The sequence below is a fragment of the Beauveria bassiana genome, assembly GCF_000280675.1.
Source record: "Beauveria bassiana ARSEF 2860 unplaced genomic scaffold BBA_S00001, whole genome shotgun sequence".
NCBI classification, from domain to species: Eukaryota; Fungi; Ascomycota; class Sordariomycetes; order Hypocreales; family Cordycipitaceae; genus Beauveria; species Beauveria bassiana.
In genome coordinates this window covers 168,289-178,834 of record NW_007930836.1, presented here as the reverse complement: position 1 = coordinate 178,834, position 10,546 = coordinate 168,289, and the positions used below count along the sequence as shown (strand labels likewise).

Below are 10,546 nucleotides of genomic sequence, written 5' to 3'. Positions count from 1 at the left end.
GGAAAGGATGTTTCCGGGCACAGGATTCAAGCACGCGTACGGCATGACGGAATCTTGCTCCGTTCTGACCATTCATCCCACCACAAAATACGACTACAAATATGCACACAAGGTCGGCCAGCTGGTGGGCTCGACAGAGTTGCGCATCGTCGACCCCGCCACTGGCCAAGACTGTGGCATAGACACGCCCGGCGAGCTCTGGGCAAGAGGCCCGCAAGTCACAATGGGCTATCTAGACAATGCAAAAGCAACGGCCGAGACCTTTGATGCAGATGGATTCCTGCATACTGGTGATGTTGGCACCATTGATGCCGAGGGCTTCGTCTCCATCACGGACCGCATCAAGGACCTGGTCAAGGTCAAGGGTATCGGCGTCGCACCGGCAGAGCTGGAAGACCTGCTTCTTGGCAACCCCCACGTAAAAGATGCAGCTGTCTGTGGCATCGGCGACAGCCACTCTGGTGAGCGCCCCAAAGCATATGTGGTGCTGCAGGACAATGCCCCACCAGCTGAAGAAGCCGGCAAAGCACTGCTAGAGTTTGTTAAAACTAAGAAAGCCAGACATAAGTGGCTGGCTGAGGTTGAAATTGTTGGCAGTATTCCAAAGAGTGCGGCAGGCAAAATATTACGCAGAAAGCTTCGGGATGGCTCAGCAATCGAGTCGGTTGCTGTCGTCCGTGAGGATGAGACGCGACCGCAATCCAAGCTTTGACTGTTGGTTGTAAATAGACCAATCAGCTGCAGTTGATAAGCGATTTTTCTCTCAAGTTTTGTTCTTTGCCCAAACTACCCAAAAGAGGCTCTTCAAATACTGACTCTTGCTGCTTATTCTTGTCGACTTTCTGTGTCTACTTGTTTCTAAATTTAAAACAACACTAATGACATTGGGCTTTTGTCCTTTTACGGATGGCTCGTATCAGCGTCATTCGCGAGCTTTCAGCCTCTATGGGGCCAATTGGCCCTACAAATAGGATAATTGGCTTACTAGCAACTAGAAATTCCGAGGCCGCCTTGTTTCTTGAGAGGCTTCTCCGTGCAAGTGGCAAACCCGGCCTTAGTCTCGCTTTCCAGAATGTCTGAGCGCCGCACTCCACTGTAATCGGCAAATGTGAAACCCTCTACAAACATGGCTTCCTTGTCTAGGGCATTCTTTTGGCCAATTACCTATCTGTGCAGGTAAGAGGCTGAGACAAGCAATCAGAATATGTGCAACATCGGAGCCGGGGGGGCTTCCTACCGGATCTCGGATGAAAAAAGACCGTTGCGACCGTCCCTTCAATGTCTTGTTCAAATTCCCAATCTAACGCCAAGACAGCTGATTTCCAGCCTTGCACCCGGTGTCTCCGACTCGGTTCCAGTAATTGCGGCAACTGGATATGACGACATGGTCAGAATTGTGGGTGCGGGCGACCCAGCAAGCAGGAACGATACGAGGATATCCGATCTATAAAAGGAAATTTTCCGTGTGCGCGCTAACAACGGGTAGTGGAATGCTATAATACTGCGTTGATATGACGTCGGTTCGGTAGGTGAGCCTTTACTTCAGGCAATTGAGGCGACTTCATTGTGTATAAAGCATAAAGCAAGCCGTCGCGATGCTGCTGAAAAGGTTTCGATGCCGTTTGTCCCAACTGCGCACGAAATCATGAAATTTCTCCATGCTATTTTTCTGACGGCGCTAGCTAGCGCCTGCCCAACTCCAAAGGACTGGACTGTGCGAAAATGGGATGCCATCATCGTCGGTGCTGGTACCGCGGGTATCATTGTTGCCGATCGCCTCAGTGAGGCCGGCCTCCAAACTCTGCTTCTTGAGCAGGGAGGAGCATCCTACGGCATCACTGGCGGAACTGAGCGTCCGTCTTGGCTGGGTGGCACAGACCTGAGCCGAGTTGACGTTCCTGGGTTGTGTAAGTCAAAAACTCCGTCAACCCACTTGATGATACCCGCCGTTGCTGAATCTAACTGTTTTTTTTTTTTTTTCAAGACTCGACTATATTCGGCACACCAAACTCTAGCTTGCTTTGCAAGGCCGATGCCGTACGAGCCTTTCAAGCCTGTACAATCGGGGGTAACAGCGCAATCAATGCTGGTCTATACTTTCAGCCGCCGTCGTCGGACTGGGACGACTACCACCCGGCAGGGTGGCATGCCGCCGACGTGCAAGACGCTACGGGGCTGCTTTTGCAGAGACAACCTGCCGTTACAAACTATTCCTCCGACGGCAGGACATATGTGGAAGACATTTACGATGCGGCAAAGAATTGGCTTGTTGACGGCGCCGGATACGCAGACGTCTCCTTTGCGGACCAACCCGACCGCAAGGACAAGGCCTACGGCCGCCCCGTCTACAATTACATTGACGGACAAAGAGGCGGTCCTGCGAGGACGTATTTGCAAAGCGCTCTCTCGCGGCCAAACTTTCATCTCTCGACCGGGGTCAAGGTCAGCCACATCAACCACAACGTCGGAAAAGCTTCCGGTGTCGAGATTGACCTTGGCAACGGCACAACAAGATCCATTTCCCTTGCGCCAGGTGGCCGCGTCGTGCTCAGCGCGGGCGCGCTCCAATCGCCACAACTTCTGATGCACTCTGGAATCGGGCCTCGCGACGTTCTCCAGACACTGTCCGACAGCTCCTTTGGCGCCTACACCAACTCGTCGTCCTGGGTCGTGCAGCCGTCGGTGGGCGAGGGCCTCTTTGACAACCCAAACACCTTTATCCAGCTCTCGTCCCCGGCCATCCGGTCCTTCAACTACCAATACGACAACCTCGACGCCGAGGACAAGGACCTGTACCTCGACGCGAGGAGCGGCCGCTACTCATTTGCGTCGCAGGCGGCCGCGTTTTGGACGTACGTGCCGCACGAGGACGGCACGCGCTCCGGCGTCCAAGGCACCATTAGCTCCTCGGGCTACGCACAGTACACGGACAACCACACCGTCACGCTCAACGTCTACGGCACCTCTGGTCTCCTTTCCACCGGACGCGTCCAGCTCTCATCCTCCGCCGACGGCAAGTTTGTCGCTGGCGCCAGCGCCGACACGTACTACTCCAACCCGCGCGACGCACGCGCCATTGCCACGTTTGTGCATGACATTTTCCAGGCTCTGCCGCCCTCGACGCCCGATGCTCCCGCCGCAGATGGCTTGACACCGCTTAACATTGCGCGCGACGCCACCGTGGACGAGATTGAAACGTACATTACGACGCCGTCAGACTATGCGCGCGGACAGGTCAACCACTGGTCCAGCTCCTGCCGCATCGGTAGCTGCGTGGATGCAGACACAAAGGTTATCGGAACGGACAATATTCATGTGGTTGATGCGTCGATACTGTCGCCAATGACGGTCAATCCGCAGTTTGCCGTCATGGTTGCGGGTGAAAAGGGAGCGGAGAGGATTCTGGCTCTTAACTCTCGGGAATAATTGAAAAGATATACATCTCGTGGAGTGGGATGCGAAGAAAATTGGTAATATTGAAACAGGGAAATTATCGGGCATCATTTTGAGTGCGGATGGTTGTGTACATATATAGGCAACGTCTCATCGCCACATACTTTTACGTTATATAGATTTATCTGGCATTGTCACGCGAACATGAATACTACATTAATTTTTAGTAGATTTTACAAACTGCATACATTTGATTCATTCCAGTGGCGTCCTCCCTTTTTAACCTCGGTGTGCTAGATACATACTCGCTATTGCTGTTTGTATACCTTGGAGATGAGTGTACATCATACCCTTCCGCACACCACATCTTCCTCACTATGAGGCCTGACGGGGAGCACTCTTTTGTATACACCGCACCAGAACTCGCTTCTTCTACCGCCAATCACATCCCTTAGCCAAGGTTTTAAAGTGTAGTAGAATTACCTATATCAGTCTAAATCGACAAAAAAAAAACATCTCCCCAACTAAACATAAGCCAAGGCAATTCCCGCAAACGCACCTTGCCCCTCATACAATCTCTTCCTATCACCACCATCCAGATTAAACCTATACACCGCCCCGCCCAAATCCGTCGTGTACAGGTGCCCATTTCTCAGATCCAGCTTGATGCCAATCGCCTCGTGCAAGTTCCTCACCAGCAGCTCATAGTTCTTCCCAGGCAAACTCCTAGGGCTAGAGTCCTGCAGGGGCTCGATGCCGTCCAGCTTGACGCGATTGATGCTGTTACCCAGAGGCAGCTCGCCCCGGTCCGTCCAGTACAGGTATCCGCGCTCCTCGTCCATGTCCAGGTCAATCGGCTCGGGCAGCTTGGTGAGCAGCGTCTCAATATCTGTGCGGTTCTTGGCCGTCTCCCCTCGGGGAAAGTCAATGTTGGCGCGGAGGATGCGGCCCTTGTTGCCCTTGGACGGTCCCTTTTGCGTCCAGTAGAACTTGCCGGTCGCGGGGGAGACAAAGACGCCGACGCACCAGCGCGTCGCGTCGCCCTGGTGCTCGGGGTTGCGAAAGTCGCCGGTTTCGATTATGGTTTCAAAGTCAGAGCCGTCAAAATTGCTGCGGTGGACGCGCAGACCTTCGCGGTCGGAAAAGTAGAGCTTCGAGTGGACTTGGTCGACGACGAGCTGTTTTGGGGTGTGCACCGATCCGGCGGGGATCACAATCTTGGCGTCGCTGCCGTCCAGGTTGGAGCTCCAGATTGAGCCGTCATTCTTGTCGGGAATCCCCATGCTCGTCCAAAAGAGCTTGCCGGCCGACAATGCAACATCAATGCCGTCGGGCGTATGTTGCTTGTGAACCAGAGGCTTCAGGGGACGCTCATCCGAGGCGCCAACCAAGACGCGGCCGGCAGTAAAAGCTTCATGCGGTTCGGCAGCAAGGCCAATATCAAGGAAATACAAAAGAGGCGCATGCAAGTTGTCGGCGTCGCCGCTGCCACTCTGAGTGGCAGATCCGGGAGGCAGCAGGCCTCCCTTGGCAGATTTGGTTCCGAGACGGCCTTCATCAATGTACTTTTGGAGAAACTTGACTGGCGTGTCTGGTAGTCCGCGCTCGTCAATGTAGTGCTGCTTGATAAACGACACGGTGTCGAGGCCGACAGCATCCATCATGCCGACGGGACCGCTCTTATTGCCGGCCCAGACCTCGGCCCAGAGCTTGTCGATTTCCTCGGGCGTGGAAACCTCCTCGGCCAGGATCGTGAGCACCTCTCGCTTGATGGCTGCCCACAGACGGTTGAAAATGAGGCCGGTAGACTCCTTTCGCGCGACATAGGGATGCATGCCCACAGCCTTGAGCTTCTCCACGAGGAACGGAAAAATGGCCTCGTCCGTGTAGCCGTCGGTCATGAGCTCCACGATGCGGTTGCGCGGCGGCATGTAGTAGTGCATGTTGAGGATGCGCTGTTTCGTGGCCTCTTGCAGGCCGTCAATCATTTCGCGGCTCTTGTACGACGACGAGTTGCTGCACAGGATCGCGTCGGCCGGCGCAACCTTTTCCAGGTCGGCAAACGTGGAAATCTTGAGCGGCAGCTTCTCCGGGACGGCTTCGATAACCAGCCACGATCTCGACACAGCCTCCTTGAGATCCTCCGTGGCAGACACCGCGCCGCGCTTCGCAGAGTCCGAGTACTGGCCAAAGCTCGTCTCGCAGTAGTGCACGGCGGCGATGCGCTGCTCCTGGCTCGGATCGCGAATGACGGCGTCGAAGCCCGAAGCGGCCCAGGCACACGCGATACGGCGGCCGAGGACGCCACCGCCCAGGACCGTGACGACACGACCGTCGGTGGAAGGTAGTTTAAAGCCCATTTTTCTTGGATGTATAAAGAGAACTCTGAAAAGTGCAAAAGAAAAATACTAGTCGAATAAGCGTGCAGGCATATAGTTGTCCCTTGAGACGAGGGCCCTATGGCGCCCTTTTATACAAAAATTTCGTGCATTACATCTTTAACTTGTTGGTCCCGAAACTTTCCACGTCGGAAAGGAATGAGAGCTACGTCAAACCGGCGTGTTGGACATTGCCTAGCAGGCGCTAAAAGTGCCGGATCGTCCCTAAATAGGTATCCACGACTTTCTACGGGTGCCCCGATACGCCACTGCCGACACAACCGGGATCGATGGGCACGATAACTGTTATAATTCAGCCAGTGATTAGATTTGGACTAGAAGGCTCAAAGTCGTGCACGGTGATACGTCTCATGCAAGCACTCTTATCCGGCGCCGGACTTTTTCAAAAGAAAGAATCCCGGAGCGATGAGACCCCACCCGGTCCGTGGCCCCCCCACCCCACCCGCAAAACCGAGGCAAGGCCCCGTAAAAATGCCCGTTGGCCCACGGAACTTGTGCATCATAGACTCCGGCACAGCCTAGCGTCCGCCTGAGAAGCTCTGTCCGCGGACTAAACCGGCGTAAAGTTGAACGGGGGGAAGCAACAAGAAGAAATGTCGCATATACTGGGGGTCCCGGTGCAAATCCTGTGAAAGAATGCCACACCCCGTCGCTGCCGTCTCCTGGACTTAGATAAAGGCTTCTACCGTTTGCTGACAGTTCAATAATTTGATTCGCGCAAGTCTGACAGCGTCCAAGCAAGACGCGCTCAATAGTTGCTCAGCCGAGAGCCAGTAGAGTGAGCATGCTTTTAATTGATACGTTCAAGGTGATTAAGTAGTGCCAAGTCCCGTCTCTACCTTGGTGCTCAGATTCTTCTTTCAACATGAGCGCCGAACCATTGCCATACATCGGAATAAGTACATTTGCTCCCTCTTCTCTTCCAGTCTGCTACAGGCATTCAATAGCACGCAAAAGGACATCGATACCCTTATCGCCGATCTCGCCCTTGTCGCCCAGCAGATTGCCCACATCGCTGAGGATACCCAGCGGAATGTAACACCCAGTCTTTGCCTTATCCAGAGAATCCTTGAGCCTGCTTGTATGCTCCCATTCCTTGGCTGCCACCTCGGCGCGCTCAATCACACTGTTGGAGATGCCGCACATGGCGGCGCAGTGCATGCCGAAACTGCCCTCGGCAACGCCATCTTCCAACTTGTAGAGAAAGGTGATGCGGCGCTCCTGGTCGTCGACGTGAATCTGCATGCGACGGGCTCTGATTTCCGGATGGTTCTCAAACTCTGTGGCAATAGAATGGTAATGCGTGGCGAAGAACCCGACACAGCCTATGTGCGTCGCCACGTGGTGCAGTACAGCTTGAGCAACCGCAACACCATCATACGAACTTGTGCCACGACCAAGCTCGTCGAGAATGACGAGTGATCGGGGAGTGGCTTCGGACAAAATCTTCTTGGTTTCAGAAAGCTCAACAAAAAAGGTAGACTGCGATGCAAAAATGTTGTCGTTGGCACCAAGACGCGACATGATTCTGTCCACAGGCGTGAGCTTTGCGGAAATAGCTGGTACGTAGCAGCCAATTTGCGCCATGATGACGGCAATGCAAGACTGTTCCACGTTAGATTGACTCATCTCTCACTGATTCGACGAATGCACTCACCATTCTTAGCACTGTAGATTTGCCTGCAGCGTTCGCGCCCGTGAGCAGGTTAATGTTGGCTTGCTCGCCACCAAGCTTGATGTCGTTCGGAATAAAGTCACCATTCGTGCTCAGCATGCATGGATGGCGCAGCTCTTCAAACTCAACGAGGCTTCTGTCTTGATCTACAAATTGTGGGCGGCAACTTGGCTCGCCCAGACACAACGATGCCTTGGCCAGGCTGACCAAACAGTCCAGCTGGGCGATGACCTGGATAGCGGAGAGCCAGAGCTCGTAGTCGACGTCAAACTTTTTGCAGAAGCGAGCAGCGACGTCACGGACCAATTGTGAGTGAGTCTCTTCGGCTTCCTGGAGCTCACGGACGAGAGCTGTCAGCTCTGAAAAGTACCATCGCTTCACGTCTTTGGTGGACGACATCTGGCGCCAGCTGGAAGGAACTTTGGTCGCTTTGGGTGCTTCGATTTGGTAAATTTCCTTACCGACGTCGGTAAATTTGAGCGACTTGCACTTGAGCTCCACCTTCTTGTCTGCCAGCAGCTCCTGAAGCTGGCTTTTTATAGTCTCTATGCGCTCCAAGCTAGCATCGAAATCTTCCTCAATGCCGCGCTCAGGAATGAGAATCTTGTCCTGCTTTGCCTTTGGTCTGTCAAAGGCATTTCTCCAGTAGGCGAGCGGCTCCTCGAGGTCGGGCATGGCAGAGATCAGGCGATCAAGCAAGCCATTGCTGCCTTTGAAAGCAGAAACCAGGGTCATGGTGTACTCAATCTGCTCAAACCCCTCCAGAACGCGGACAAAGTCCTCTGGCTTGCACGAGCAGGCATGAATTCGAGAGATCAAACGCTCCAGGTCAGGCATCTTCACTAGCTGAGAGGAAAATTGCTCACGAACAGATGGATCTTTGTTGAGCATGTCCACTGCATCTAAGCGCTCATTGATTCTATCAATGTTCTGTAGAGGGTGGGCGACCCATTGTCGGAAAAGGCGTTTGCCGAAGGGTGTGATGCACTTGTTAAGAAGCTGGAACAACGTGCCTTCGCTGCCGCCGTTAACAGAGTTGGAGAAGATCTCGAGATTGATCAGGGTCTGGCCATCAAGAATGAGAGTGCCGTTCTTTTGGATGGGGTTGTACAAGGAGAAATTGCTCTGGGAAAGCAAGGGTCGCTCCAATTTGAGAAAGCGCAGATACCAGATCAAAGCACCAACCGCCGACATGACTCGGTCATTGTCCTTTTCCTTCTCAAGAGCTTCTGGCCACGAGCCCTCGCTCCCTTTTTCCGTTGAAAAGTAATTCGCAGCGTTGAGCTCACGTCTGCAGGTGTCGGCATCCCAAAATTCAACGTCCGGTTTCAAATATGTCCAGATTGTGGTAGGGCTGGTATTGTTTTTCAGAATTCTGTTGGCCTTGGTCGAGAGATGCGACTTCTCGAGCAGCATTTCTCGCGGACCTATTTGTGCAATGAACGTCTCAAACTTTGTCAAGTCAACGTCGTCGATGAAGTCGGTCAGAAAGAAGTGGCCAGTAGCTGTATCGACAAACGCGATGCCAAAGGCAGGGAGCCCGTCTACAACAGATTCCTTAATGGCAACACAGTGCGCAGCCATGTCATCTTGGAGCATGCTGCCGTCCACCAATGTTCCAGCAGTCAGGACGCAGGCAAGTTGACGAGAAATCACCTTGTCGGCCTTCTTTCCAGTCTTGTCTTGTCTTTCGCGCATCTCTTTGCCCAGATTGGTTTCCATTTGGTCCACCCTTGCAACCTTGTACTGCTTGGCAATGAATTGATTCACCCAATGGTCGAGAACACTCTCCGGCACCCCGACCATGCGCATGTTGACGCGATCGGTCATTTTGAAGTCAAATTCCTGATGGCCGATCGTGGCATCGTTTTCGTATAGCTCGTAGAACTTTCCCTTTTTGAAGAAAACGATTGTGTCCCAAAGATTTTGTTTGATCTCCCAGTACTGCTTTTCAAATGGGGAGAATTTGCTCCAAGCGAGAGGGGGGATATAAATAGTTCGTGGGTCGTAGTCTGGATCTCCTGGCTCGCGTCTCTCCTTGTCTCTTATCTTAGAGAGCCAAGAATAGCGTTCCTCGGGTTCCTTTGTGTAGGCCTTTTCCTTTCTCTTTGGGTCTTTGGCAGCACGCTCAGCTGGGGTAGTGACGGGGCGCTTCTCTGCGGACTCGGGGTCATAGTTCCATTGCTTAGCACTAGCCGGTGGCGGAACGTCGGTCATGACTTCGTCCTCATTTAGATCGCTCAGCTCGTCTTTTGCGGGGGGCGAGATGTTTGATCGCTTTCGGGCGCTGGCCGGTTGCGATGGTCGCTTCCTCTTCTTAGGCCTAGGGGTGTCGCCGTCCGATTCGTCCGAAACAACAAAATCGTCAATATCATCTGTGGGATTATTTAGACTTGTCCAGTTGCGAAAGGTTCATTCAGGCTCACCTTCGTCATCTTGCACTTCGGCAGAGCCATCATCACCGTACTCGTCCTCGTCGTCCAGAACCGGTCGCGTCCTAGTGCGGCGGCGGTTTAGGGTCGACACAGGCTCGTCGTCTTCCGAGGATTCTGCATAGCTCACGGCTTTTCGTGACTGCAGCAAATTGTTAGGTAGTGTTTTTAGGCAAACTCAAATTACCACAATGGTTTCTTGTGCTTGACTTACCTTCCTTCCGGGGCTACTACCGGCAGAGTCCTTGAGCGCTGATCGAGGCTTGGGCGTCGCTTTGAGGGCCATGGTTGGGGAGCTGGGTGCATTTTTGCTGCGAGAAACTGCGTCAAGATTCTCCTGCGAGCTGCTGGGTTCTAACGCGTCGCTCGAAGGCACAGGTGTCGAGAGTTTCTGCGCAGACTTCGCCTTTGGTAAGAGGTTGGCCTTTGTCTCCTTTAGACACGAACTGGGATCAGAAGAGACCTGTTTGCGTGCAGCTGGCGAGGGCGTCGCAGCCGGCGATGATTTCTGGAAGAAAGACATGATTGACTTTTGCTTGGCGGAAGAGGATATCGATGCTGCAGCCTTTGCCGGCTGTCGCGCCGGAGTGCGCGTAGGATTGGTGTCGTCGCCGGCCATGATGCACGAATTTGCACGTCAACGCGTT

At 53.5% G+C, this 10,546-nt stretch overlaps 4 protein-coding genes across 4 annotated transcripts; 2 read left to right on the top strand and 2 right to left on the bottom strand.

Annotated features, from left to right (window-relative positions):
- Nucleotides 1–7: 7 nt before the first annotated feature.
- BBA_00063 (AMP-binding enzyme, putative) lies at nt 8–712 on the top strand (the record flags this gene model as incomplete). Its single annotated transcript, XM_008595160.1, has 1 exon — nt 8–712. The coding sequence occupies one exon, from the start codon at nt 8–10 to the stop codon at nt 710–712; it is 705 nt and encodes a 234-aa protein (XP_008593382.1).
- A 933-nt stretch (nt 713–1,645) lies between these two features.
- Nucleotides 1,646–3,426, top strand: BBA_00062 (cellobiose dehydrogenase; the record flags this gene model as incomplete). The annotated part of the gene is made up of 2 exons (XM_008595159.1): nt 1,646–1,907; nt 1,985–3,426. The coding sequence occupies 2 exons, from the start codon at nt 1,646–1,648 to the stop codon at nt 3,424–3,426; spliced, it is 1,704 nt and encodes a 567-aa protein (XP_008593381.1).
- Nucleotides 3,427–3,917: 491 nt separating this feature from the next.
- Nucleotides 3,918–5,753, bottom strand: BBA_00061 (3-hydroxyacyl-CoA dehydrogenase, NAD binding domain, putative; the record flags this gene model as incomplete). Its single annotated transcript, XM_008595158.1, has 1 exon — nt 3,918–5,753. The coding sequence occupies one exon, from the start codon at nt 5,751–5,753 to the stop codon at nt 3,918–3,920; it is 1,836 nt and encodes a 611-aa protein (XP_008593380.1).
- A 969-nt stretch (nt 5,754–6,722) lies between these two features.
- Nucleotides 6,723–10,518, bottom strand: BBA_00060 (MutS domain V; the record flags this gene model as incomplete). The annotated part of the gene is made up of 4 exons (XM_008595157.1): nt 6,723–7,397; nt 7,450–9,842; nt 9,894–10,041; nt 10,114–10,518. 4 exons carry the CDS (start codon nt 10,516–10,518, stop codon nt 6,723–6,725), a joined length of 3,621 nt encoding a protein of 1,206 aa, XP_008593379.1.
- Nucleotides 10,519–10,546: the final 28 nt, after the last annotated feature.